General features: G+C 35.5%; 1 protein-coding gene across 1 annotated transcript in view; it reads left to right on the top strand.

Annotated features, from left to right (window-relative positions):
- Positions 1-27,100, top strand: part of NFX1 (nuclear transcription factor, X-box binding 1) — a 68,104-nt gene that overhangs the window by 18,635 nt on the left and 22,369 nt on the right. The window contains exons 4-20 of the mRNA XM_062494991.1: positions 3,195-3,272; positions 5,528-5,633; positions 9,972-10,043; positions 11,738-11,877; positions 12,707-12,806; positions 12,945-13,162; positions 13,870-13,967; positions 15,315-15,345; positions 16,508-16,590; positions 17,106-17,214; positions 18,996-19,115; positions 19,879-19,958; positions 20,298-20,528; positions 20,813-20,886; positions 23,498-23,599; positions 25,836-25,877; positions 26,238-26,336. Of these exons, the coding sequence (XP_062350975.1) occupies positions 3,195-3,272; positions 5,528-5,633; positions 9,972-10,043; positions 11,738-11,877; positions 12,707-12,806; positions 12,945-13,162; positions 13,870-13,967; positions 15,315-15,345; positions 16,508-16,590; positions 17,106-17,214; positions 18,996-19,115; positions 19,879-19,958; positions 20,298-20,528; positions 20,813-20,886; positions 23,498-23,599; positions 25,836-25,877; positions 26,238-26,336 (1,783 nt within the window). The remainder of the gene's footprint in view (positions 1-3,194; positions 3,273-5,527; positions 5,634-9,971; positions 10,044-11,737; positions 11,878-12,706; positions 12,807-12,944; positions 13,163-13,869; positions 13,968-15,314; positions 15,346-16,507; positions 16,591-17,105; positions 17,215-18,995; positions 19,116-19,878; positions 19,959-20,297; positions 20,529-20,812; positions 20,887-23,497; positions 23,600-25,835; positions 25,878-26,237; positions 26,337-27,100) is intronic.

The following is a 27,100-nucleotide window of genomic DNA, read 5'->3' as shown; positions in this document are numbered from 1 at the left end:
AGGTGTAGGGAGGCACAGACTTCCCAAACTACCTGTGAAATATTTCCCCTTGAAAATGTATACTCCCCCCACCCCCGTCACACACTGTATGACCATTAAAACTAGCTGTAAGCCTATCCTTGGTGGAGAAGCTCATTTCCCTAAGTTTATTTAGCCTGTGCATTTTCCCCAAAGTTCAGAAGTTCAAGCTGTGCTTGGCTCTGCAACAAACTTGGGTGGCTTGATGTTTCTGTGATGTGACCCCCACACCCCTTCTTCCAGAACTTGACTGGTCCTTTCAGATCAAGTCATTTGTGAAGACGTTATGTCTCATATTGGTAGGTTTGTAATGACTCCCACATCCAGTCTTCCAAATCTAGTAATTTGTGAAGCCACTAACACGTTTTCCCCATCTTTATTTCTACAATGTAGACTATCAGCAGCACTCAGAACTAGAGAATGGATTTTTATTATATCTTAGAGATGTCCTGGTCAGGAGGAGGAGCTCTGCTGCACATCTCACTTTGCCATCACGTGGAAAGATTCTTTCCTATAAGGAAGCAAGCATTTTACTAACATTTTAAATTATGTCTTGAAGGAATGTGACTGTAAGGTATCACACAGCTGAGGTCAATCTGACAAGAATACCTGCACTTCACACAAGATATTTGTTTATAGGGGAAATTGTTGTCACTTGCCCCCTTCCTTCTGCTTCTTTTAAAAACTGATGTTTAAGTAGTGTTTAACTTGTGTACTTTATTTAATAGGATAAAATTACTTAAATATTTGTTCTTTCTTTGTAGAGAAGATAGTTTTACTCATATGTTCATTTTGACTGGAAGGATTGGAGATCTTTGAGGTGTTAGGACTGTCCTGTCTCTTTCTATTCTGCCCTTGGGCTCCACTTCCAGGTGTATCAGATCTGTACCAGTCCAGTGCTGGCCTCTAACACAGCACTTCTAAACTTCTGAGTTTCAGTAGTCAAAATAGAAGTTGCCAAATTTTTTGGTAAATAGTTTCAAGTAAGGAATATTTTTATCCCAGAAGGAAGGAGAGGATAGCAATTACTAAAACAATCTCTAGTAAAAGGGAATCAGGTGTCTTGATTCTGTTTAGATAACTGTCCTTTTGGTGTCTTTGATTGGAGTTCTGCCTACTTCACTTCTGTTCATGAGAAGATTCTTGGAAGTGGAATGTTCTTTCTGTAGGATCATCCTCATTCTCACTTTCTTTAGTAATCAAGATTTGTAAGGAGTGATTAGAGGACCACTTCTTACAAATGTGTATATCAGCAGTCATCCTATCACCATTCTGTACTACTGTAATTGTACCATGAATGCTGGAGCAAAACTTCTATTACATCTAAGTTTGGAGGAAGGCAGCCATGGATATCTCTTGTGGGTGAACACACATTAATGTGCTTTGAGCAAAGATAATCAATGACAATGAAGAAGAAAATACATCTTGCAAGGCTGTTTTTAATAAGTGCCTATTTTTTGGGGACCTTCACTATACTCTAGAGAAACTGTTGTTAGGACTAGGCATCCAGCTCCAGGGGAGATGTTATTAGGAGGGGTTTTCTGCAGGCCTCCTGAAACTTTCAGGGTAGACTTGCCTTCACAGCTTTTGAAAACAACATGGAATAAGAATGAAAGAATTTTTTAATGCAGTAATTATGTATAATGTACTGTATTATACTGTAATCTCATAAGGAATCTCATAGTATTTAGTAGGCTGGCTTTAGGGGGAGCCACATAAGGTGCTTACAGTCTTGTCAGCAAATATGTCTTTAGTTATCTACTGTCTGTTTTGCCTGTAACTTTCAACACTTTGCTCTGAGTTGCTTCTTCTGAGATCCTTCAGTTTCTAGCAGTCAAAAGAAAAAAGTCTTTGTCAGGAAATGCACATTGGTCTAGATCATGAATATGAGAGTATATGCTTTGTGCTACTGTCCTTGAGCTGCTCAGCTCGTGATTGTACAGACCTCTGCAGCAGTCTTGGTGGCACAGTAATGTGAGCTGGGATAATGAGGGGTATGAATAAGCATGAAGTATGGGAAAGAACAGACGTGCATTAGGCTTGCATTTCTAGACTGTCAAGGCAGTCTGTAATTTGGATCATTTCAATTTGTGAAAATAATTTCCATTTCAATTTGTGAAAATAATTTCCATTGTACATTATGATGGGTAACGTAAGTTGTTCAACCCTATTGAAGGTGAACCAAGGTGTACCTCTCCTTGCACTGCAATTCTCTTGTCATAGGTAGAGTTTCCTGTTCACAATCCCTTCTGCTTTCATAACATGAAATGATCATGAATCTTGGTCAGATTTCTTAATAGTGAAGAAGAGGTTTAAAATCGGTTTTATTGATTTACCAGTGCTGAATTGATTGAGAGACAGAAAGTGTTAATCAGTTTTTTCTTTTCTATATCTATATGTAGATATAAAACCATATATTTCTTGTTTGTGATCCCTTTCGTGTTCAGTAGTACTCTGACACATATTCTTAATAGCAGACTCATATTCTTAATAGGAAGGTGTGCACTGAATGAAAAGTCTTCATTAATGTCACTTTTCTTCCACTTTACTGTTCTTCCTTTACTACTAACCAACACTCTTCTGAAACACAGAAACAAGAAAACTGCTATTTAATAAAATAAGAACTTGAAGAATAATGTCATAGTCAATATCTAGGTATTATCAACTGTAAATGAATAAATTAAACTAGTATGGTTTATATAACATTAGTTTCTTCTGGATGTGAGACAACACTAAACTGCTCTTCTACAAAACACATAAACTCATGAGAGGATAGTGAAAAGGAAAGTACAGGTGCTGCTTTGTGTGAGGTAATTACAATTTCCCTCTCTTAACAATTTTTTTTCTCACAGCTTTAGATATGGTGAAGACTGTCTATATTCTAGCTGTATGTCTTATAACAAAGCATATGATAATAGAAAAAAATGGAAGTTTAAAATCTGGCTTTGCTTCAATGAAAGGTTGTAGCATGTTGAAATGAAATACCACAGCTGTGTTGATGTCGATACTGTATAAAATGTATTCTTATTAATATGTTTTCTCACCACTTCTGAGTAAGTGGTAAAATTAATTTATTTCCAACTGTGATAAGAAATAATGTGGAAGAACTTGTCGTCAGATTGCAGATTAGCTCTTTTATTTACTTCAAGTTCTTTTTATCTTTTTTTAATCTGCAGATGGCAATAGCGGTTGGAGATGTCCAGCTTGTCAGAATGCTTCTGTGCAAGTTCCTAAAACTTACACTTGTTTCTGTGGTGAGTTTCTCACTTGCTTTTGCAAAGAAAAATGGTTTTGTCATTTTGATTATTTTTTATTAATATGAATTTCAGTATTTGTGCTCGTTTGGTTACATGCCTGAAATTCAACTTTTAAAGATTTTCTTGACACTGGAAGGTGGCTGCACAGAGAATCATATGTTTGCCACTTGAAAAATAAGAAGAAAATACCAAGTCCCAAGTGGTAAATATTTTCATATCATTAGGTAAAAATAGTGATTTTTATGGAATAATGATAGATTTTGGCTGGTATCTTGTGAGTTTTCCTTCTGTAGAAGAAGTGGAATAACCTGCATATGTTATGTCTTTCTTTGTAGCAAGATACACCAAAAAAATACACAACTCAAGGATACAGCTACCTAAACCTTTAAACTGGTTTAACAATTTTGTGATTTATGTTGTTCAGGGACACATGGAGCTTAAATGGGAAAAAATATTCAGGCTTTTCAGACCTCTGTGTAGATAAGGGTTTAATAAAAAAGGTAAATGGCATGAGTACAGCACTCACCAAGCCATAAACACAAAACAAAAAGGAGAAATTAATTATGTTACTTAATTGCGTATATGTGAATAAGTTTTGTTTGGAATCTTTACTTGTGTGATCTGTATTGTTTTCACATAGCTTTCTTTTCCTTAAATCAGAGTCACTGGAAACTTTAACCTCACTTTCTAGAAAACAATGTTCTGAAGTTGAGACAGAAACTGTCAGTAAACTTGTCATAAAGAAGCTAGATTTGCTAAAATAGGAGAGTTTTATCTGAATGTGTCAGTGAATCAGTTAGAAACAGTGCAACACAGTTAAGACAGTTTTTGTTTGACAATGCATGAAATCTTATGAATATAGGGATAATAGTTCAGTTTTTAGGGATAATAATGCAGTGAATTAGAATGAGATGAGAGTGAATGAAAATTAGACCAAATGAAAATTAGACTTTTTAAGACAGGACATCTGCCTGTTAAATAGGAATGAAATTCTCCTGAGCCTAAAGACTGTTTCATGGTTTAGGAGATCTGCAGTAAGAGCCTGAAGTTGTCTGCAGAATTGCTACTCGCAGAGCACTATGTAGTAACATAAGAGTCTAATCTTCTGTGGATAGTTTTACATTAATGATAGGTAACTTGGGCATCATCAGCTGCTTATGCAAAGCTATCTTCTATTTGATGCAGTACTAACTGTGTGCTGAATGTAGTTAAGTGTGATTTTTTTTTTTCCCATCCTTTCACCTATGAGGAAATTCCTAGCTTATTTTTCCTCTGAAGCTTCAGATTTTTGGGACTTTCCTGGGTATTCAGTTAGTTTAATTGGAACTCAGGTGAATAAATGCTATCTGTAGTATTTATTCATATTTTCCTAACTTAATACTGTAGAATATGTAAAGGTATATTAAAAAAATATATAACTCTATCACCAAAAAACCATTTTCTTGCTGCTTTTGATTGTCACAACTCAAATTTGTAACATTGGCTCAACTGCTTCACTGTTAATTTAATTCCTCTCTTGCAGAAAGCCATGGGGGTGTTAATGATGACAATTAACCCTGATGACCTTCTCATGCACTTAGAGCTATGAGATTTGATGATAATATGTCAGATTAATAAAAATAGAGTTTAGTGCTTATCTGAAATACAGAATACTTGAAGCTAACATACTTCTTGTTTAAGACTTCTGCTTCATTTATCAAAATTCATCAATCTTTAATATTTTGATTAATGTAGAGTCTGCTTCTTTTTATAGAAGTGACTTTGATAATTTGCCCACTCATTTAATTCTCTACTCCCCATCACCACACCAGGTAGATCTTACTTTCTGGGATTGGTATCGTTTTACTTTGTTCCTTTTTTTTTTTTTTTTGCTCCCTGTTGCATTGAGACAGCAAGGGAATCTCACCCTTCTGTTTTCTTAGCTACTGTGCAGCCTGACCAGCTACAGGGGGCTTTTATTTTTCATGTGTTTTATCAGTTTAATTTAATGTATCAGCTACCTGCATGTCTGCTGATTGAGAGTACAGAAGGAAAGAATATTCTAGAGCTTGCTATTCCAATGGTACATTGTTTTAAAGAAGTAGAATATGTATCAGTGCAGAAAAACATAAACATTTGAGCAATTTTTTTTGTCAAAGAATACTACTTGCCAGTATTTAAAATACCACTTTTTCTCTTTGGTGTGATGTTTTTTACAGGTGAAGTCTGGTATTCAAAGCAGTAAATATCTTTTTGTCTTTGCCATGGTTTAGGTAAGGTGCACAATCCTGAATGGAATAGAAATGAGATCCCACATAGCTGTGGGGAACTTTGTGGAAAGAAGAGGCAGGGTTTGGACTGTCCACATCTTTGCAACATGTAAGTAAATATTTATCATACAGTCATTGAAATGATTGAGAGAAAATTTCTGGAGACTGTATTTGCTTATTATTTTTTGACTCCAGGATATGCTTAGAGATTCAGAACCTATAGAGGTTTATAGTTCAGCTGAAATCTGAAAGAAGTGAAAAGCCTGAAAGCTATTTGTGTTGGTATATCTAAAGTGAGTTCATATGAGAGCATGAATAGTATGTCTGCAATAGTTGTAGCAATATTTCTATCATGTTTTAGGAACTGAAACAGCTGTCTGATTTGGTTTCAAGAACTTTCATTGAAGAAGAGAAACAATAGTATCTGAAAGTAACTCTGAGCATGTCCAGTGGTCCACCAGATTTTTCAGTTGCTGTTATTCATGTAAAATTGTTAGAATATCTAAATTTGAGATAAGTGCTACTGTTTAAACTGAAAGACCACTTCTTTCCTTTGTTTCTTTTCTCTTTTTTTTGGCTTGCAAACTGTTGAGGATAAAAAGGGCATTTTTATTTATGTGTTGAGACCATCAGATAATTTAACCAAAATCTCTCATGGAGATTTTAATCAATGTATGTAACTCAGATTGGTTTTGCTAACATTTTTATTTATTAATAAAAAAAATCGTTCAGTGAAGAGAGGCAATGGAGGGCTCTGTTCAATTTTGGATGTTTTGCATTAGATTGTTTTTTAGTAGTGTAGTAGCATCGGTAAGATTAACACCATTATATGATTTTTTTCAATGTTGAAATATGCTTGCTAGTCAGAAACAAATTATATGTTGTTCCTATTCTATCTAGCTTCAATTTCCATGGAAGTTGATCCTTAAGGTCTGTTCATATTTCTGGTTTTAGAAATTTATGATAGAAGCAGTTGTTTCTCCCTTGGTACACAGTCAATAACTTCAGTCATTCCAACAACCAGATTGTCTTCTGACGCTTTTTCTAAGATTTGCTAAAGCTCAAAATTTTGCTGGAACTTTACTCTGAACTTCGCATTTAATGTGTTCTGTTTCAAATATATTTCAACATCTTATTGAATGCCAAAATAATTCTTCAGTACTTCTTTCACATGCATGAAAATGTTCTATTCATTTCTTTTCAATATTAGATTTTGTTTATATTTTTGCATTATGCATTTATGCACACAGATTTGCATTTTATTTCATTTAAGTGTCGTAGGCGTTGTCTTAATTTATAGAACCACGCTAGATCAGATCAACTTTCAGACTACACTTGATGTAACTGATAGCCTGAACAAAATACTGATTCTCTTAGAAACCAGCTGCAGGTCTCCATCTCAGGAGAGGCATATGTTCATGGACATCTCTTCTGCCCAGTCAGAAATAAGCAGACTTCTTAACCACTTTGAGAACTACCTTACTGCAATTTGTTGCCTGAAAAACTTTCCTGTGGGGCTTGGAAGAAGATATTATCTTCTTTTCTGTCCCAGTCTACAGCAGAGGCTCAGTCTTTGGCATTCTTTTCTGGGAAGACTTCTTGAAGAGTAGTGACAATATTGTGACATCAGGGACTCTACAAATTCTAAGTCTCTGAACGTCTAATCTGCATAAAAACTGTGAAAATTGAGTCCCAATTTGTGACTAGTTGTAGCATATTTAAAAATGTTATTATTCAGCTTTGTTTCACATTAATAAAACCATGATGTCCAGTCCTGGAGGTAAAGCAACAGTAGGCATGCAGATCAAGATAATGGAGGTTCATGACTCTTAATTATGATAGTGAACTGGAGAGGAACGCACTTTCAACATCAGTGTTTCCCAGTTTTGGACATTCCTCAGTATATTTTGGACACTTCTTTCTCCCATATGGCAATCTTTGGTGTCTGTGAGGACACAGGCTGCCCTCATCTACTGTATCAAAAAAGCAAGTAGAAACTTGGTTCCCTCTTGCTCTATCAGTGGTGGAGTTAGAGATGCAGAGCTCTGTTATTTGAATGCAGATGGTAGGTCTGGATCATGATCTGTGTCTGGGTAGAGATTTTCAAGAGAGTGCTCAAGGTTAAATGTTGCCATCTGAGGCAGGATTTTATTTCATGATTCTTGCTTAAGTTTAGATGGTCTGCATTCACCAAAACAGAAGTTAATACTGAAGTCTTCAGCCTGTCTTGTGAGTATAGTTTGCAACACTCTCAAGTCATTTAACTGAGCTTTTTGCTTAATCTCCTATACCAGGATTAAAACTCTAAAGGTATCACCCATCTTTATAATTTAAGGTGCATTTTCTGCACTTCCTGTGCATGTCTCTGTGCTGAATTAAATTTGAATTTCAATCTTAATTGTTGTTGTAAGGATCAAGTGTATACTAGAACTGTAGCCATACTGTAGCTTCTGCCTAAACTAAATTGTACCAGAGACTTTTGCATGTGTATCTGTAGGGATATATAAAGATACTTATTTCAAAAGTCAGAAGTTTGATTTCAAGGATTTAGTTTTTGCATTACTAGAATTTTTCTGTTCATATTAACAAAAGGTCAGAAAACTGTCTCAGAAATACACATTGTCAAAACTTCGAGATGTTTGAAAATTAATTCTGTGATACTGTTCTGGTAAAAGGAATCCTGCTGTAAGACTACAGTCCACTATTACTGGTACTTACAATTTTAAAATATTTGTGATCAATATAAATTGCTTTTATGTGATACAGTATCATAAGAAGGTGTGCCAGGAGTGGGGATATGGAAGAAATCTTAACATTGCTGGTATATGAGAGTGTTGTGAGATATAATACACCTGGTAAAAATCTTAACATGGCAAGACTTCTGAAGATGACGTGCCTTCTCACTTTTCCAACTTATGATCTGGATCATAGTATTTTGAATTTATATCTACTTGAATCTGATTCCTAAGTTCCTAAGCTGGCATCTAGCCTTTAGAATTCTACATGGATCTGTGAGAAGTCAAGACAGTGAAATAGATGGTGCAGTCCTTTTACAAGAAGTTTTTTTGTAAGATAGGGTTCCTTGTATGTTGCAGAATGCATGTTAATTCTCATTGTCTGAAGTTCCACAAAACAGTTTAATTAATTCAGTGGTTTTACTTTCTTCCTGCTTTACTGTGTATCCATCCTGTTTTTCTTTTTTTTTTCTTTCTTTCCTTGTGCCTGCTCTGGTGCTTTTTCAACTCTTCGCTGTGTCATAAAACTGACCTATCAAAAGACAGAGGGTTATGGTGGTTTTGGTTATTTGTTTTTTGGATTTTCTTTATGTGATGGGGGGTTTTTCATTGTTTTAAATTGGTTTATTGTGTAATTGCTTGGCTTTACTGTTAGAGCTGGCATAGGTTGAGTGGCAGATTAGACCTTATTGTCAGCTGGGAGGAGTGGTAGAGGAAGAAAGAAAGCCAGACTACTGTTGACAAGCTGGAGGCACGACTCAACTAGTACTGCATATGACTGTAGTAACTGGTGTACTAATTAGTACTTGTGTAATTATTGGCCTCGAGGAATTCAGTAGTTACCATGTCAGTGGGTAGTCTGTGTTTATGGGGTTTTCTGATGTTTCTGGGCCTTTTCTTTTGACTAGGATGTCTGTGCTGGTCAGTCCTGGCCAGTAGTAATTGCTCCAAATGAGAGCTGCTGTTTTTGCAAATGAAGGGAACTGGGAGCTAGCTAAGAAAGAGTGCAGACAAACCTGGACTTGTCTGTACCCAGCTGAGGTTTTACATGCAGATAGTGAGCATGTAGTGTACCAAGAGTGTTTCTTGAAGTAGGAGGCAAGATCTGATATGTAAAGGACTGGAACTGATGACACGCAGAGGAAATTGTCCTTGATAGTAGGAATAAAACTGAGGCAGACTTGCTGTGTCTCCCACGTGTTACCTTACAGGAAGAGGAGCAACACTTCTGGTGGCACTAAAAGTGCTGAGTGCAAAGACAAAAACCACCAGCTCAGAAGAAGAAATTATTAGAGAAGTTATCTCTATTGTCTTTAAGATCACTGAAGTAGTAAATACATTAATGATTTGGGCATAAGATAATTGTTTTGGGTGTTCTCAATGATGAACACAGTTGAGGTGATGCATGTTTGCTGGTGAAATGCAAAGCATCAAATGAGTCAGTAGCAGAGTTGATTTGTTAGTAGTAGTCTTGGTTTGGCAGCAGCAGGAGTACAGTTTTTCCTTCAACATTAGTGGTCTTTGAGACTGATACAATTCTAATAATCAAATAATATTTTCTTGCATTAAGAGTGCTTTCACACCCTGCAGGAGTGAGTGTAAAAGTCCTGTATAATGTTCTGATAATGCAGTGATGTTGGGTTGTGGTGGGTTGTGTCTCTGGGAGTGTAATAAAGCTAAAGGTAACTTTGCCTTTTTGACTTACTTCTAAGTCTGTGCCACCCAGGACCTTGCCCTTCATGCCCAGCCTTTGTGACAAAAACATGTGAATGTGGACAAACAAGGTAAGAATGCTTCTACTATGCAAACAAAAGTTTAGTTATTATAAACTAACAAAAGAACAGTTTAAAATTTTATATACCAATTTTTTTTTCTTTCTAGTAATTTATTAAAAATATGCGGAGCAAAGTTTAATCTGAGCTGTGACTTTTGTTAGTGGTTAAAATTATTTGGAGAATTTTGTATTTTGAAAAAATGCAGTTACTTTTAGATTTTCAAGAATGAAAGTGAAAATAACAAAAAAGACTTGTTGATTCATGATAAATGTAGCTGAATTGTCTGAGCAGTCGGTGAATGGATTGGATTTTGAAAATACTAGTATTTATTAATTTTATTTGCTAGAAGACTCGAAGAATTTAGTAGAAAAGGTTCTCTTCTTTTCTCTCTGAAGGAAAGGAGGTCTTTAACTACTTCATTTTAGAAATAATAATTTCAAAAATAATGTGCTTTTCCCAGAAACTGTACAGAGACATCTGTAGTGTATTCCAGACTTGAAAGTGATCTTTTCCTTGCATGTTTGGTGCGTATAGTGTCATTGCCAGTAGCATCATTGTCATTGCCTGTATTATGTGTGATCTCTCATAATCAGTTGACCTGAGCATTTAGAATCCCTTTTTCTAGTGCCTAGAACTGATTCTGTGTAATAAATTGTTTGCCTGAGCTTGTTAACAGAACCAAAACAAATATAAACTGATTTCAATATTAGCATTCTTGCTCTGGAAAAAAGATTTTTTCAGATTTTTGCAAATATTTCTCAGAGTTTGAATCTAATACTACACAATCCTTATTTTCCAGAAGGTAGTACTGCAGTGTCTGTGGCAGTATTTGTAGATAAAAGCACTTTGTCTATAGCAGAAAAATTTATTGCTTGTAGATTACTGAATTTTGTCTTCCATAGTAATATTACCTTCTTTTATTGTTTAGGGGTGTTGTTTTTTGTTTGGGTTTTTGTTTGTTGTTGGTTTTCTGACTTCTTTTATTTTAAAGTTTAACAGAGGCAACAACTTTGTTTTATTTTTTTTTCCCAGGTGTCAAGTAGTCCACCAGATCGCTTATTTTTGAAATAGTACATTTGATACTTAAAACCTGCTTCAAAATAGCATTTCATGTATACTCTATAAACATCCAGGATGTATAGCATGGCCTCACCAACTTTAGGATGTTTTAAAATTACTATTTCAAGTACATGCTTTACAGCCAGTGTATGAGCCATCCAGAGTTGAAAAAAATAGGAGAATTGATTTTGTCCATTTTTTGACAATTGCATTAAAAACTCAGTAATTTTCATAGACATCTGACCCACTGTTAAGGCCCATATTCCTATTTTCATTGTGTTCAATGGATTTAGGATATTTAACTCTTCAGAAAGATGTCTGTGTTGGAAATACCTGCTTTTCTGACAATGCATACATGAGTGCATACATTAGGTTCAAGTTTTAGTGTCACCTTGGGTTGTTTACCCCTGTCTTCTTCAGGAAAAATTCTGTAGACTAATTACTGTGATAAGTGTTTTACTTTAGTGAGCTGGAAGAGGGGAAGCAAGGGAAAAAGTAGGGGTGTTATTTCCTAAAAACTTTGATTAATAAATTATGCTGCCTTTTGAAGATTTTGACATTTTACTGAAAACGTATTTTCCTTTTTATTAAATACTGTGTAGATGTTAAAGTAGCTGACAGGCTGTGGTGTCATTTCTCTACAGTCATTCAGTTCGCTGTGGCCAATCAACAAAAATTCATTGTTCTAATGTATGTGGAAATACTTTAAACTGTGGAAAGCACAGCTGTACTCAAGTGTGCCATGCAGGAAAATGTTCACCTTGCCATTTAACAGTACAGCAAGGTAAGTACTGAGATGCTTTACAGATATTCACCCTATACAATGAAAACAAGAGGGTGGAAAATATCAGTACCAAGAGGCAAGTGCCAATTTTTACATAACACAACCAAAATCTTTTGTTGGAATCCTGCCATGGTGATTAGGCTGTTGGAGCATGTACCTTATTAGGACAGGTTGGTGATACTGTACTTCCTTAGCTTGGGAGAACTGAGTTGTGGCCTTTCAGTAGCTGATAAGTAATTTAAGAAGACAGAGGTGGGCTATGAATGTGTGAAGGATGAGACACAATGAGCTTAAATTCCTTGTAACTAGCTGTAAGCTGTAACCTCTTTTCTTGGCGTTTTCAAGACCAACTGAATAAACACTTGAGTAACTGGTCTGATCTCATTGCTGACTGTGATTTAGGTAAGGGTTTGGACTAACTAATCCTTTCTTACCTGAATTGTCCTGATCCTACTGAATCTTTTACTATAATTATAAGAATTAATTAGACAGTACATGAAATAGAAAAAGGTGTAGGAAAACACATTTCGACAAGCTTCTTATAATTTCTGTTAAAATTCTGTTAAACTTTCTTGTTATGTATATTGGTTTAATAATTAAACTTTTTGTGCACGCAGTAGACTTTATCAAAACAAATAATACTGGAATTCCAATTTCTGTAGGTCCAAAAACTTTTATTTATGAAATAAATCTAAAGAGGAGCAACTTCTTTATCCTTCTTAAAACTGACTAACAATTTTTCACTTTTTACCTTTTTATACTTGCTGGAGGTGTTTTATCACTGATACTCTCTTGTGTTGTTTTCTTATGGACCATTGCTTTCTTTCAGTGTGTTACTGTGGAAGCAACTTTAAAGAAGTATTGTGTGGATCAAAGGACGAGTTCTCTGACGGTTTTGGGAGCTTCTCATGTCAGAATATATGTGGCAAGTAAGATCATTATAACTCAGGCTTTTAAAAAGTAAAAGGTCATTCTATTCACGATGACTTATTGTGATACTCTTAGATAATTCCCCTTTTAATTTTTTTCTTGTTTTCTATTTTGTTTCTTTGATTTTTTTTTTCCAGAAAATTAAATTGTGGGAGGCACAACTGTAAGCAAGTATGCCATCCTCAGCCTTGCCAGCTCTGTCCACGACTTCCACAAGTTGTGTATCGTTGTCCCTGTGGTCAGACTCCTCTCAGCAAGTTACTAGAACTAGGATGTGTTGAACGTAAAATTTGCACAGATCCTATCCCATCGTGTGGAAAAACATGTGGCAAACCTCTTTCTTGTGGTAGCTATGGTAATTCAAAATTTCTGTATCAGAGTATTCGAAGTATCTTTTAGTGTCACCAAAAGTCAGGTGAATAGAACTCCTTAACACCAATGCAGCATTTAGAATTAGGCATTCTTTATTGTGGTGCTAGCTGCAGGGAGGGATAGCTTCAGCTAGCATGCATTCCAGGTTCTCTGCAAGCTTACCTCAACTACATACATATGCTTCACAATTCGCAGAATTCTCATATGTATTACAATTGCTCATTACCGTAAAACTCACCTCTCGGCTCAGCTTTTTATGGTCTCATTTTGGCTGGAGTTGCATTCCTAAGCCAGATGTACTCACCCCCCCCAGTCCCTTTATCTTCCCTCTGTCCTTACTCTGGAAGCAGAGAACACCTGTTTCTTTCTTAGTAGGACACAGACACAGTCTTTGTTCCTAGATTAACCCTTTGATATCAGTAATCTTGAAAACAAAACAAAAAGTGGTCTTTAAATATTTAATTTCAAGAAATAAATATTTTGTGATTTGGAGTTTTAGCCAAAATGAGTGTAAAAACCACTGCAGACTCTGCAGTCTGGCTGTGTGTTCATAATGATGCTTCAAAAAAGGAAATAAGACCCAGCTGTACATAACCTTAGTATTGTTGACCAGTAATGCTCCTAATAAATATGAAGTTCCAGGTCATAGATATTTTTTTGTTCTTAATATGCGTATTTTCATTTTGCTAGAGTTCGTTCATACATGTGAAAGCCTTTGCCACGAAGGAGACTGTAAACCGTGTTCTCACACATCAAATATTTATTGTAGGTGTGGCTTCAAAAAAAAGGTGAGTGTGTAATCACACAAATAGGTAATCTTTATTGCTTTTTAAACTGTGGAGAAAAAGGAGCTGAAGAAGCATAAAGCACCTTCTTTATGCTCCTTAGTGCAAGAACCGATGCTGTATACTAACTAATAGATGGTATCTAGTTTATACTGTGAAGTGATAACATGCTTTTTACTATTAAGGCAATTTTTAAAGTATTTTGGCAGAGTTTGAACAGAGTTCTATTAGTTCTATTATTCTGGAGTATTTTTGTAGCATAAGGAATTGGTAGTGTTGCCAATAGTAAACTGAGAGAAGAAAGGCAGCCTAATTAAAACTTTATAGTAATAGCTTGTAGTCTCTTTGTAGAAGTTTTTGTAGAGACTATGTTGCTACTGATTTCTATTCTTTGTACATTTATACAGTCATCCTGCAGATCCTCAGCTACTGTCATTTAGTAATTTTTAAATTTTTAAACTATGCAATTTTCTGTAATTGTAGCTTTGAAATATTTGGTTACTGTCACAGAAGCTTTGACTTTTCTGATGTGTTGCATATCATCTGCAAGAAGAGGTAGCTTTTGAAGATACAAGTCTGTAGGTGCATAGAAATGACTGTGAGTTTGCTAGAGGTTGAAACAGTTTTCTCCTACAAGTTTGATGAAGGTAGTTAAGGGGTAGAAGGCTTTAGATTGCATTTTGAATTTTGAAATAAAGTAGTGAGGTTTTGGGTTTAGTTTATGAAGTTTTTCATACACCAGGAAGATGCTTCTTGGAAAAGAGTGAACTACAGTGATAATTGAAATCAGTTATGAAAAATGTGATACTCAGAAATGACAGCTTAGAATATAAAGTTGTGAATGGTTCAGGTGTCAGCAGCATTATTTTCATCCATCACATTTTATTTTCATAATTAAGGTCTTTAGGTATAACTTAGTAGATCATAACATTTGGCTTCTTCCTTTCTTCTGTCAGACTTGTGTTTTTGGGACAATTGGTCAAAGCACAAATTTATGCATTCTTGTCAGTATTCTTTGGGAGAGCTTTATTGGTTTCCATTATGCAGATTTCTGGTTTATTGGGACAAGCTTGGTTCTCTCAGTTTACAGTGACACTTAATTCTGCTGAATTAAATGGAGAATACAAAACAACATTTTTTAAAATTGGTATCGAATCTTTAAGTAACCAACATTGTGTCAAAAAAAAGATTTGAGGATATTTTTTTCCAGTTTTATTTCACTTTTGTATACAGATGTGTAATACACATGGAAACTGAGTGTGCTTTTTTCATGTAACCAAGTGTTTCTAGATAAGTATGTTTCAGTTGTTTCATCTGTTTTAATCTAATGGCTCCCTGTTTGTTTCCTAGGAAATCCCATGTGCTCTTCTCAGAAATAAAGGTACAAGGTTATGATACATACGTAATGTAAAATTGTTAAAAAATTATCACAGCTCACAGTAATTTGGGGTTTGATTGGCAAAGTTTGCAAACAGCTGATCTGTACTGCATCTTTTAGCTGTACTTCTATGCCAAGTTGGTTATTTCTGCCACTCATTCATGCTATGTTAGGCTGCTATGTTTGGGAAGAGGTTTGAGATAAATGTCTTTAGTTTTCATTCATATTTTACATAAGGAAAGACTTCTTCACATTTGATCTCAGAGATTTCAGACAGTGTTTTATTTTCGACAGTTTCTTATGTCACCTGCCATATTCAATAGGTTGCCATCCCACTCCTACTCCTCCACCAGTTTTTATAACTTTTGGTCAACTTGAACAGCTCAGATTCAGTGTAGTAGTTTTGCTCTGATCTTGCCTATGTTTCTGGGGAAATACAAGCTTTGATTCTGCTTCACACTGTATGGTGCTGATCTTTGCAACTGGTCTTTGCATCTGACCATGGCAGAGAATTCCTATTTGATGCTTCTTGGTATTCTGGATGTAACATCTCAAAATTCCCCTCAGTGAAATCTTTACTTGATTGACCCCTGTCTACTGAGGTATTTATTTACAAGATATATAAGGAAGTAATATGCGTATTTTCTAATTTGAGCTTTTGTCTATGAAGACTTTGCTCTTAACGGAATCCAGAAGTGATTCACTTTTGTTAGCTGTGTATGGTAATAAGGATGCTCTCTGCTAGCAGTAGTTTCATCAGCATATAGCAATAGTTGTTTTTAGCTGACTTTTACTGCCCCATCAATTTAAGCAGTCTTAAATGGGATATTTGTGGTACTTCAGTGTATCAGAATATTCTGTTTTCTTTGTTCTGTTGTGTGGAGTTTATGGTGTGAAGGTTAAGGGGAAATAAACTAGCTTCATGTATTCTGCTTTCCAAAATCCTTTTGAGTAAGGGTTTCTTTAAAGAAAGGCAAGTGCCCACATGGGGATAATTATGAGGGAGAATAAGTAGTTTAAAAGTTTGCTTGCTGGCTTACCCTGTGTTAGTCTCTCCTAGCAACAGCCCATCAACAGCCTTAGCAGAATACTGCAACTGCAGGTTTTGTCCTCTTTGCATGCACAAAGACCTAAAAGTTAGGACTTTTTTTTTTTTTTTTAATAGCTGCTATTACATTCATGTGTGACAAGCGATGCAACAAGAAGAGATCTTGTGGGCGACACAAATGTAATGAAGTTTGCTGTGTGGTAAGTGTACCTGTGGTTTTTTAAAATTGCTTGATGGGTGTTTGATTTTTGGTTGTGATGTTAAACATTCTTTTTTTCTTTTGTATCTTTCCATTTTTGTGCATCTTCATTCTCTGTTAGCTGTGTTGGTTATGCTGAAAAGGTTTGTGTGTATGTATTTATTTTGCAAGTTTTGTTTTATAGGTATTATAAATGTAAAATCATGTTTCAGCCCAAATGCATTTAATTTGGTTTCAAGGTGCTTTTTGTCAATGCAGTGATTCCAGGGAGAGGGAAAGCATATTAATAGAAGAAGTATAAATGTAGATGTGTCTATAACAGAAGTCTTAACAGGATCTGCTTTAAAAATTGTGTATCCATACAGTGATGGAGAAACTATAGATTTGGCCCAAGATATTTTCGTACTATACAGTTTTGTCAGTCTATTATTAGAAGTAGTTTGGAATGTCAAAGAGAAAAAATAACCAATGGGGTTTGTAGTTAAATTCTGCTGTTTCTTTTTTGTCATCTCTTAGGACACAGAACATAAGTGCTCTTTGGTTTGTGGTCGTAAACTCAACTGTGGGCTTCATAGATGTGAAGAACCCTGCCATCGGGGCAGTTGTCAAACATGCTGGCAAACAAGTGAGTTGTGTGCAAAAATACCTAATTGTTATTTATTCTAGGAATACATGAATATCTCTGACTCTCACCAGTTAATGTGATCTTTTTCACACTGGTGAGAAAGACAGGTGATGTAGTTGGTAAGGATTCTGTTTACAGCTCAAAGTGCCTTAGCTGCAGTAGTACATGTGTCTCTCCTATATTAAATGCACATGGACATATTCAAAGACCTTCATTTTATGGAGACCAACTTTTCATGGAAACATCCTGAAAAAGAGAAGGTGCTAGAGCTTCTGAAGCTCGCTGTGCTTGAAACAGCATTGTAGTCTGTCTTAATAGCCTGTGAATATGATGTGCATGTTGAATGCATTTCGCATTAGAAAAACAAATATTTCTGTGACCAAACATTTCTCTTGACAAAGCAAAATAGTAATCTTAATGTCTCAGAGGTCCTGTTAGTAACTTCTGGTCTAACAGAAGTTTAATTTGGCTTAAACCTCTGTGTCCTTGAAGTTTCCCATTCTGAATCTGTCCAGAGGTAAGCAGTATCTTCAAAGATTTCGAACTTGCTTTCTCTGGGTGCCGCTTGTTGAGATTTCAGAGGCATATATTGTATGATTTTCTATGATTCTGACCCTCTAGTTGATGGTGAGTCCTTCTCAGCACTCACAAAGCCATTCCTAACTCTGATTCACCTGTCTAGCCAGCACTTTGCAGTTGGTTTATATCAGCCATGGTATCAAACACCTTGGTAAGGTCAGCTGTAAGTCATATGCATACTTATTAGATTGGATTTCTTGCCCCTGCTTTCATCTCCACTACTGTTTTTGCTAGGAATGGTGAGGGCTGACATCAAGGTGCATTGCTACATTACATACTACAATACTACATACACAGGGCACATCTACTTCTCTTTGTGCTTCCCAGGTACTTTCCAGTGTAATTTCCTCAGTGCTGATAAGTGTGGTCCCCTTCTGTGCTAGGGTTTCTTTATGCATATACAGTCTACTTCAAGACAGGAATGCATCTCTTGGGGAAAAGAAATCATGTCGGCATTAGAGACAGTGCATTTTAAAAAAACCTTTTCTTATACTGTATTTCTGCCCTTTGGATCAGACCTCTCTGCACTCTGTCCCCATTATCCTGATTAGTGCAAGTAAGGGACTTCTCATTATTACAGGATTCCTCACTTGTCATATCTCATCAATAGCAGACAACCAGTGTAGCATTCTGGCATTCCAAAGACCTTGGTGTCCAGTCTTTCATCTTCCTGGACTAAGGAAGATTTGTAGCTTTGAGGCATGGAGTATAATAGGTTGTTGCAAGACCTGTAGTGAGGGACAGCAAAGCACTACTCTTTCCCATGCTTCCTTTCCACAGGAAGTCCATGGATGTTCTGAATCTTTTCTACTTTCGTTTTCTGCTTTCTTCTAACCCATAACAATTTCTTCTCCCTAGCATTCTTATTTGCTGTAATTTATTGTAATTTAGTATCCTTAGACAAAAATTGCAGTTCTTTTTACTAACTGCTGTACTTCAAGATACATGAGCAAATTATTACTATCTGGCCTGAGATTTAAATGATGAAACAGATCATAAAAAAATAACCAGATTTGAGAAATTTCTGAACATAACAAAAAGCATGGAAAAGCTGAAGAAATTTCACTAGTATCAAATATGAGTCCTTAATATTAGAAAAAAGAAGCTGGAGTAAAACATTTGCATGTTATGTAAAGATTTCTCATAGAGGAAACACGCAAATAAATGTAGCCATTAGGATATATTTGACTTTTTTTTTCCAGGTTTTGATGAGTTAACTTGTTATTGCGGTGAATCTGTGATTTACCCCCCTGTTCCCTGTGGCACTCAGCCACCAGAGTGTAAGAAAACATGCACCAGGCCACATGACTGTGATCATCCAGGTAAGTCAAGCCATTCAGTTTCAATTGGGTTTTTCTTTGGGTTTTGTTACTGTTGTTTGTTTGGGTTGGTTGGTTTTGTGTGGGTTTTTTTTTTTGTTTTTTGGGGGTTTTTTTGGTGTGTTTTTTGTTTGTTTGTTTTTTTTGGTTGTATTTGTTTTTTGTTGTTGTTGTTTTTTTAATTTGGGGTTCTTTTAATCAAAATGTAGAAAAGCATATATATGTCTATTTGAAAATATATATCTAAGGGTCTACACTTAAAAGCCAAGCAGCTGAAAACTTGCAGTGAATACTACTAATGGTATTTCTCACTGGTAAAAGCACTGGTGTTTTTTCTTATTAGTCACAACACATTAAATGCTGTATTCTAAAGATCAATTGCTCTGTTGAAACAGTTGGATAATCTAGGGAACAGTTAGTTTCTGTGCTCCTTGGAATTACATTGGCCGATCATAAAATCAGTAGTGTGGGTCAAAGAGTTTCTGACAAATTTGCCTGACAGTGTAACCCTATTCACAAGTTAGAAAATTACCTGCTACTTAATTTAGAGTGTATAGAGAATATTCACCTAAACACTTGGCTTCATAATTTTTAAAGAATTTTTAAAGAATACATTATTTTTCATGACGCATCATCATTCCCATAAATTGTGTAGTTTGAAGTGCTTGAAACACTCAGGTTTAACAGTCTTTATTGTCTCCTTTTATGCATTCAGCTGAAGTATGCTAATAAAACTGTTACAACTTTTCTATTTCTGTGACTGCAGTGTACCATTCTTGTCATAGTGAGGAGAAGTGTCCCCCCTGTACCTATCTCACTCAGAAATGGTGTATGGGCAAGCATGAAGTAAGTCTGGACTATTAATATTTTTGAATACTAAACAATTTTTTAGGACTGTAGGCTTAGATTTTTGTTTCTTCTATGAAATGGAATATGTTACTGGATTTGGAGTTTAATGTGATTAAGTTGGAGATGTATGTCTTTTATTCTGTATGCATTCAAAACAACTGCTGTATTGGACTATAGTATAAAACAAAACTCATTCTTTGACCGGAGATTGTTTAGTATTAAGTTTCTTATGTGAACAGTGCCAAATGAAGGTGTGAAACAGTAAAATCACTTTGAGATTTCCATTGGTAATTTTTACTGCTAATTGTCATCTTCTTCCTTCCGTTCATCTTTCAGCTGCGAAGTAATATTCCTTGTCATCTCACTGACATTTCCTGTGGACTTCGCTGCAATCAGATGTTAAAATGTGGAATGCACAAATGTAAAAGAATATGTCATAAAGGAGAATGTCTTATAGATGAAGAGTGTAAACAGCCATGTATTATTCCAAGGCTGTATTGTAATCATCCGTGTATGGCTCCATGTCATCCTTCATCACCCTGCCCAGCAACATCCTGCTCTGCCAAGGTTAGATACCCAAACAAAATTCACTGCTAGGTCACAGGTGAATTGTATGGTTTAATTATCAGCCAGTAACAGTTGTGACATATTTGTATATTGATAGCATGACATTTTTTCCGTGAACTTAAAATACTGATTTTTTAAAAAATAAAACTATCCTTCACTTTTAGTTAGCCATTATTCCACTAAAATGGGACTTCTAAAATGAATAAGTTTATTTCCTTCACACCCCTCCATGACCATAAAAAGACAAAACTTTTAAAAAGCTGCTCACTTGTGTGATATGGCAGGTTGATCTTCAGTGTGAATGTGGAAGAAGAAAGGAGAGTATGATTTGCTCAGAAGCATCCAATACATATCAAAGGTTGGTACAGTAATAATTCTTTAAATTCCTTACGGGACTTAGTATTTCACAGTTTGATTAAATTGCAAGCTTGACTAAATATATTTAGTTCACAAGCTTTTTTGTGTGTTTTTGTTTGTTTTTTGTTTTGGTTTTTTTTGGTTTTTTGGTTTTGCTTGTTTGTTTTGTTTTTTTTTACTTTGACATATGGTAGTTTTGTGGGGTGGAGTTTGGTATTTCACTGAGCTTTTGTACTAGCTATGCTGTATTAGAACACATTTATTTTTTTTGCTGTTGTTAGTCTAACTATGGTGGTGTGTCAAAGCTTGACTCTCCCATAAGTGGAACTCTATTCTACCCACACAGAGCAATTAGATACTGACAAATTTGTGAAGTCCAGATTCAGGCTCCTGAGTATAGGTGATTGCAGTCCATGTGTGACTTGCTGTCCAAGTTTCCAGTCATGTGTGATAGAACCTAGTCAGTAGAGATGTTGGATGTCGAAGAGTGATGTAAAGTAATTCTGAAACAGCTAAATTTAGGCAGGAGACCTTTGGCACCTAAATCTTGGGTTTTAATATACAAACTGAGCCCTACCCAACTACTCATAGCAACAATCTCCAGATCCTATGTCTAAACTTACCTTTCTCTCTCACAGAACAGAGAGCAAAGACTGGACAAGGAAAAGAAGAAAAGTGGGGCTTTGGAACTTTTGAAATGAATATAGCAAAACAGTGATAATAATGATTTTTAAAAAATCTTATTCTGAGGCTGTGATTGAAAGGGAGTAAAAAAAGTTAGTCTAGAAAGTTGGTATGTGATCACAGTTCTGCTCTGTATCCTACTTGTTAAGTGACCAAAGTCTGAGATTCTTCCTGTCTTTCAAAGAAAGCTTCTTAACGATGGTTTTATTTGGAACTGCGATCTGAGGGCCTTTTTTTAATCCTAGCTAAGCTTAGGGTATGCTGCTTGGTTTCTGCTGAACACTGTCCATATTCAAGTTCTGAGAGAAGGTCACTTAGCTTAGGTACTTAATATTACCTAATAAAAACAAGAAGAAAAATGTGCTAATTAGGAACAGTCAAGAACAGTTTAGTAAGTATTGAGTTGAATGCAAGATACATGTGCAGAACTTGGGTATTTTTGATATTTTCATCACTATGAATACAAAGAAGACTGCCTGAACTTTGAAATACCAGTTTAAAATGACAAATGCTTGTCATTAATGGTAAGTTCAGAAGATAACATACAAGTCCTAATTTTTGGAGGCTGTTATTTCTCTGCTGTTTTATAGCTCAGGCCCTGCAAAAATATTCATGCAAGGAAAATGGTTCTTTGAAGCCAATGAGAGTTCTTGGAGGTGTTAGGTGAATACATATGTACTTATTTCTCTAGTCAGAGCCCAAATCTAGAGGAAGGGAAAGAAACGGTTCTGTTTAGAGCAAGTGTTTGTAACATTTAAATGTGTTCATATATGCTTACAAATTACTCTTGACTCTTGATAGTAACCTGCCAGCTAAGTTTGATAACTTCAGCAGTTCAGGTTCCTGAAAGATTATTCTGATTTTGTGGAGATAAGTTTGCCTTTTTTTCCTATCTATCACCAAAACAACAACAACAACAAAAACCATAAACAAAAATATGCAACAAAGTAAAGGTCAGCAAATTAGGGGAGTATCCAAGTTTTCCCAGAAATTTTAGGGGAATGATGAAGCAGCTTTGGGCTTTGTCAGTGAATGAATGGTGAAAGAATGCCCAAGGGAACAGGAAATATCTGTGCTGCTGTATCTGTACATATGGCACAAATGATAATGTCATATCATCTAATTTCCCATTACCTAGACTTTGGCATCAGCTGATTAATGAGGTGCCTCTGAGTGGTTTTTTTTGTTGTTTTATATAGCATGATTAGCCTCCTTCCTGATAGGTGGTTGGTTCTTTGAATGTGATGAAAATCATAAACATATAGAAACAAGCATATCCTTTTATCTGAACGGAACTGAAAAGGTAGTTCAAGAGGATACAATGTTTCATTTTTAGGAGTTTGTCTGACAATTATGTGGTATATTTCTGTTAAAAATTCCTGTGTATTTTAGTTTTACAAATTTTAGCATGCAAAAGAGACTGGGAAGGCTTGTTATTGAAGAATTAGGAGGAATCTTTATAAAGAAAATAGTAGTGACCTCAGTAGGCATTTTTGTCCTTTCCTTGTGGATCGTGTTAACCATATTTTCCAAGCAAATTTCTAAGTACTTGATAAATTCGCTTTACAGACTTTAGTTGCGCACAGTTAAGGAAGAATCAGATAAAATGATAGTTAAGGCTATATGGTCAGCTGTTGTTTGTATAATTATCGAGTGGGGAGAAAGAGTATTTGCCTTGCATAATTTCAACTTGCATAAAAAGCATGTCCATTTGTCAGTGTTACTCCTAGTTGAGGCAGAGTAAACTCTTGATTTATATAACTAGATTAGACTGCTGAAACTTGGTGATGTAGAAATAAACTTCCAATCTGTAATCTAATGAGAAAATGATCAGTCTGTCTTACTTCTTCCACCTAGAGCTTAAATCTGCACCCTTATATACATTTTCAGAAGTTTATTTGTTGCCTGAAACGAAATCTCTTTTTCAGAATAGCTGCTATATCTATAGCAACTAAGCTAACAGATCTCCAGCTTGGGGATTCAGTGGAAATCAGTAGGCTTATTACGAAAAAAGAAATGAAGCAGGCCAGGTAAGGAGATGCATGTAGTAATGTATTTGAAGCTTTGTGTGTACCTGAAGCATATGTGACATGCAAAATACATTAATATGGTGATAAAAATGGCAGCTGTCATAGGAAGATTTACAGTCCTCCTATGCAGCCTGACTCTACTTCAGCAATACTGCTAAAAGAGTATTTTGCAGTTCCGTGGTGGTTCATGGTTTTGCTTTCATGTAGAATGAGTTCATTGTATGGTTGGTTATTACAATTGTGTGGAAAAATAACAACTGTAGTTTCAGAGTTTTTTTCTACACAGGCAACTCATTGGAGTTTCTCTGGATTTTTTTTCTGATTTCTAGATAGGTCAACAGATTTTATCTTCTGTTTCAGCAATCCAGTGTTCCTTTCTCGATTATTGATAGGCTGTATTTTCTCCTAGTTATTATCTTACTATTTAAAATATTTTTGTATTACCCGTTTTAGAATTTTTCATGTTTGTATTTCAGTTTGAATGGTGCTTTGGTGTTGTCACACTGGCTGGCACCACAAACCTAATTTTAATTTTGTGGCATAAGTTTTCCTGATGCTCCTCAGGACTGAAATAGCTTGTCCTTTTACTTTTTGTATAATTTCTTGATGATGTTGTCAACTTTCTCCAACATCCCTCTGTCAGAACCTTGACTTACTGAAGTCTTTGCCTTTGAACTCCCTTATCTCTGGTTTTAGTTTATTTCTATTACCATGTCTTCTTTTTTTATATTAAATTTGATTATTTCAAAGTCAGTCTATGCTTGTTAAAATCTAATGTTCCTCTATATTGTGTAAAGTCAAAATAATGTCATTTCCCGTATAGTCACTTCAAGACTTCCTGTATCAGAAGCTCATGCCAGCATATTTAAGAACTTTTGATGTTGTGTTGTAGTCACTAACACAAATCTTTCTGCATGGACAGGCACTGCCCTTTCCTTGAACAGTTGAAATTACCAGAGAACTTTTTTTTATACAAGTCTTTCCTAATATCATACCTAAACTGTGGTAGGTAGCCTTTATTCAAGGACTGTCAGGGGCAGTATCCTCCCTTCTCTATTTTGTCTACTGAATACAGAGATGGGGAAAAGAGATGGGGGTACACAAAATATTTAGTCTAAAATTTCTAGTTTATTGTCAAACTCCTCCAGTATTTTCAATGTAATGTATAAATCTGCTTCATTCATTTACAATAATAGAATGTTTTCTGCAAGTTGCAGGGATTTTCTTTGTTTAACTCTCTTGTCCTGTCTGTAGACATTTTATACTTTAGCTTAGATTTCTTACTAGAGCTTTGGATTTTTCTTGACAAATTTGATCAGACCTAGTGTAGCTTCTGTAAATTGGCTACATTCCTCTTTTAGTGGAGGAGAATATAATTCTTCAAGTGAAGGACTTTAAACAGTACCAGGCTGATCTTAAGAGTGCAAGTATGTTAGCTTTCTTGTGTCTCCTTCAAGAAGGCCATCAGAAGTTCTGTATCCTGGAAGTATTTGTCTCCAGAGATAATATATGCCACTGAATAAACCAGTTTGAACCAGTTTCCCCTGTAGTTTTGTTTTTGGTGGTTTTTGTAATATAAGGAGTTATTATCAAGAAAATTAATTAACGCAGTCTGCAGGAAGAAGTCTGTAACTGCCACTGAAATTCTGAGGATCTCCTTATTCTCTTCCAACATTTTAATGCCTCAAAATAAAATTATGAAATACCTTTCAAAGGTGAGACAGAAAACTGAAATTCATAACTCTGCTGACACTAGAAATTAGGGATTCAGTTGAAATACTGATGTTTATGGTTCACCATAATCCTCCATAGATATATCTGATTTTCCGCTTTTTCCAGATTGATAATTTTTTCTGATTCATAGGATTTCTGATTCATAGGTTGCTGATTTCCAGTCCTTCTTAGTATCCCCTTGATGCTCCTAATCAACTTCATTATTCTCTCAACTGATAACATTTACCAATATAACATCTAGTTCAGAAGCTTCTTTTCTCAGTTCCTATACAACGTTGGTAATTACTGCTCCTGTTCAAGACTTAGAGAAGGGATTGGGTGCTCAAAGATCTTTGATTGTTCCTTGTTTGTTTATTTTTAGCTGTCTGTTCTAATATAATAAAATATTCTTTCACACTCTTGCTACTCCTTTAGACTGTGATAATATGACACCAACAAGCTACAGCTTGAAAAGTATGAGTAGCAGCAGTGATTCTAATTGTATTTTTCTTTCATAATTCAGGTTGCAATGTGATGAAGAATGCTTAGCTCTTCAGAGGAACAGGTGGGAAATTAATTGGCTTACTTTTTTTTTAACAGAAGTAGTCTGGGTTTGGAAAGTTAATGCTATGTGGAGAAGGAATCTTTTTCTGCATGTCTTAGAGAACGGATAAATGTGGAGATGATTCCTGTTAAAGAGATCTATATTGAGTCATCAGAAATCTTGCTAGAATATTGTAGTTCTTAAATGAGTAGTTTCAAATGTACAGACCATATATTTTGCAAGCTGTTATTTGTATTACTAACCTGTAACTTTACACTTCGATGACGTGTGGAAGGTTGGGGGGATTTATATGGGTTCTTTTTTTGGTTTGCTTATCTTTTTGTTGTGTTTTGGGTTTTTTCCTCCTACCCTCAAATTTAGGCGCCTTGCTGAAGCTCTTGAAATAGATGATAATTCTGATCCTTTTAATATCCGTTCTTCTGGACCAAAGTACAGTGACCTTTTAAAAGAAGATGCAAGGTATGTCTTTTAATGATAGCAGGTGTCATAAGTCAGCAGTGTTGAGAGCAAGATGGGAAATGCAGAACAGTTCTGTTTACTCTTCTAAAAATAGGTGCCTTGGCAGTAGATGACAGTTGAGGCAAAGGAGTTGGCGTGCATTTCTCAAGACCTCTCAAATGAGGACCTGAAAAAGTAAAACCTGAAAAGTACAAAAAACAGTACTAAAAAGTAAAACCTGCCAGTGCCTGACAGGTTGCCTTTTTTCTGTAATCAGACCAGATTTAGAATGGCAACATCATTTTACACCATTTCACTGGTAATCAGTACCTGTACTTGTGTTTCTACTGCTTTTACTCAGAAAAAACTTCCACCTCAGTACTCCTTATAGACATTTCAAAAAAAAGACAAAAGTGATGGCGAAGTAATGAAATATGCTTTCATAGCTGGCTGTTCTTTCCACCAGTCTCATTTATTTTTTACTTTACTGCTTTTATTTTAAAAATAAAAAAAATTGAATTAATAAAAGGTTAGATGCAGAGAAAAGCCTGTGTCAATGTCACTGCATAGAGGGTTGCTAGATTGAAACATCCTAAAATGAAGCAATGTGAAATCAAGGTAATATCCAAAACATCACACCAATAAATACTTCGCAATCTGGAATGACAGGGAGGGGTCAGACACATTTTTAAGAGATGTTTAGATGATGTGTCATCTCAGAGTTTTTATTCTTGTATGTGTTTGTAGGCATGACATTAGTTTCTACCAGGTCTAATCTTTTTAGA

The sequence above is a fragment of the Cinclus cinclus genome, chromosome 1, assembly GCF_963662255.1.
Source record: "Cinclus cinclus chromosome 1, bCinCin1.1, whole genome shotgun sequence".
Taxonomy (NCBI): domain Eukaryota; kingdom Metazoa; phylum Chordata; class Aves; order Passeriformes; family Cinclidae; genus Cinclus; species Cinclus cinclus.
The sequence above is the reverse complement of the archived record's forward strand: the minus strand, read 5'-3'. Positions and strand labels throughout refer to the sequence as shown.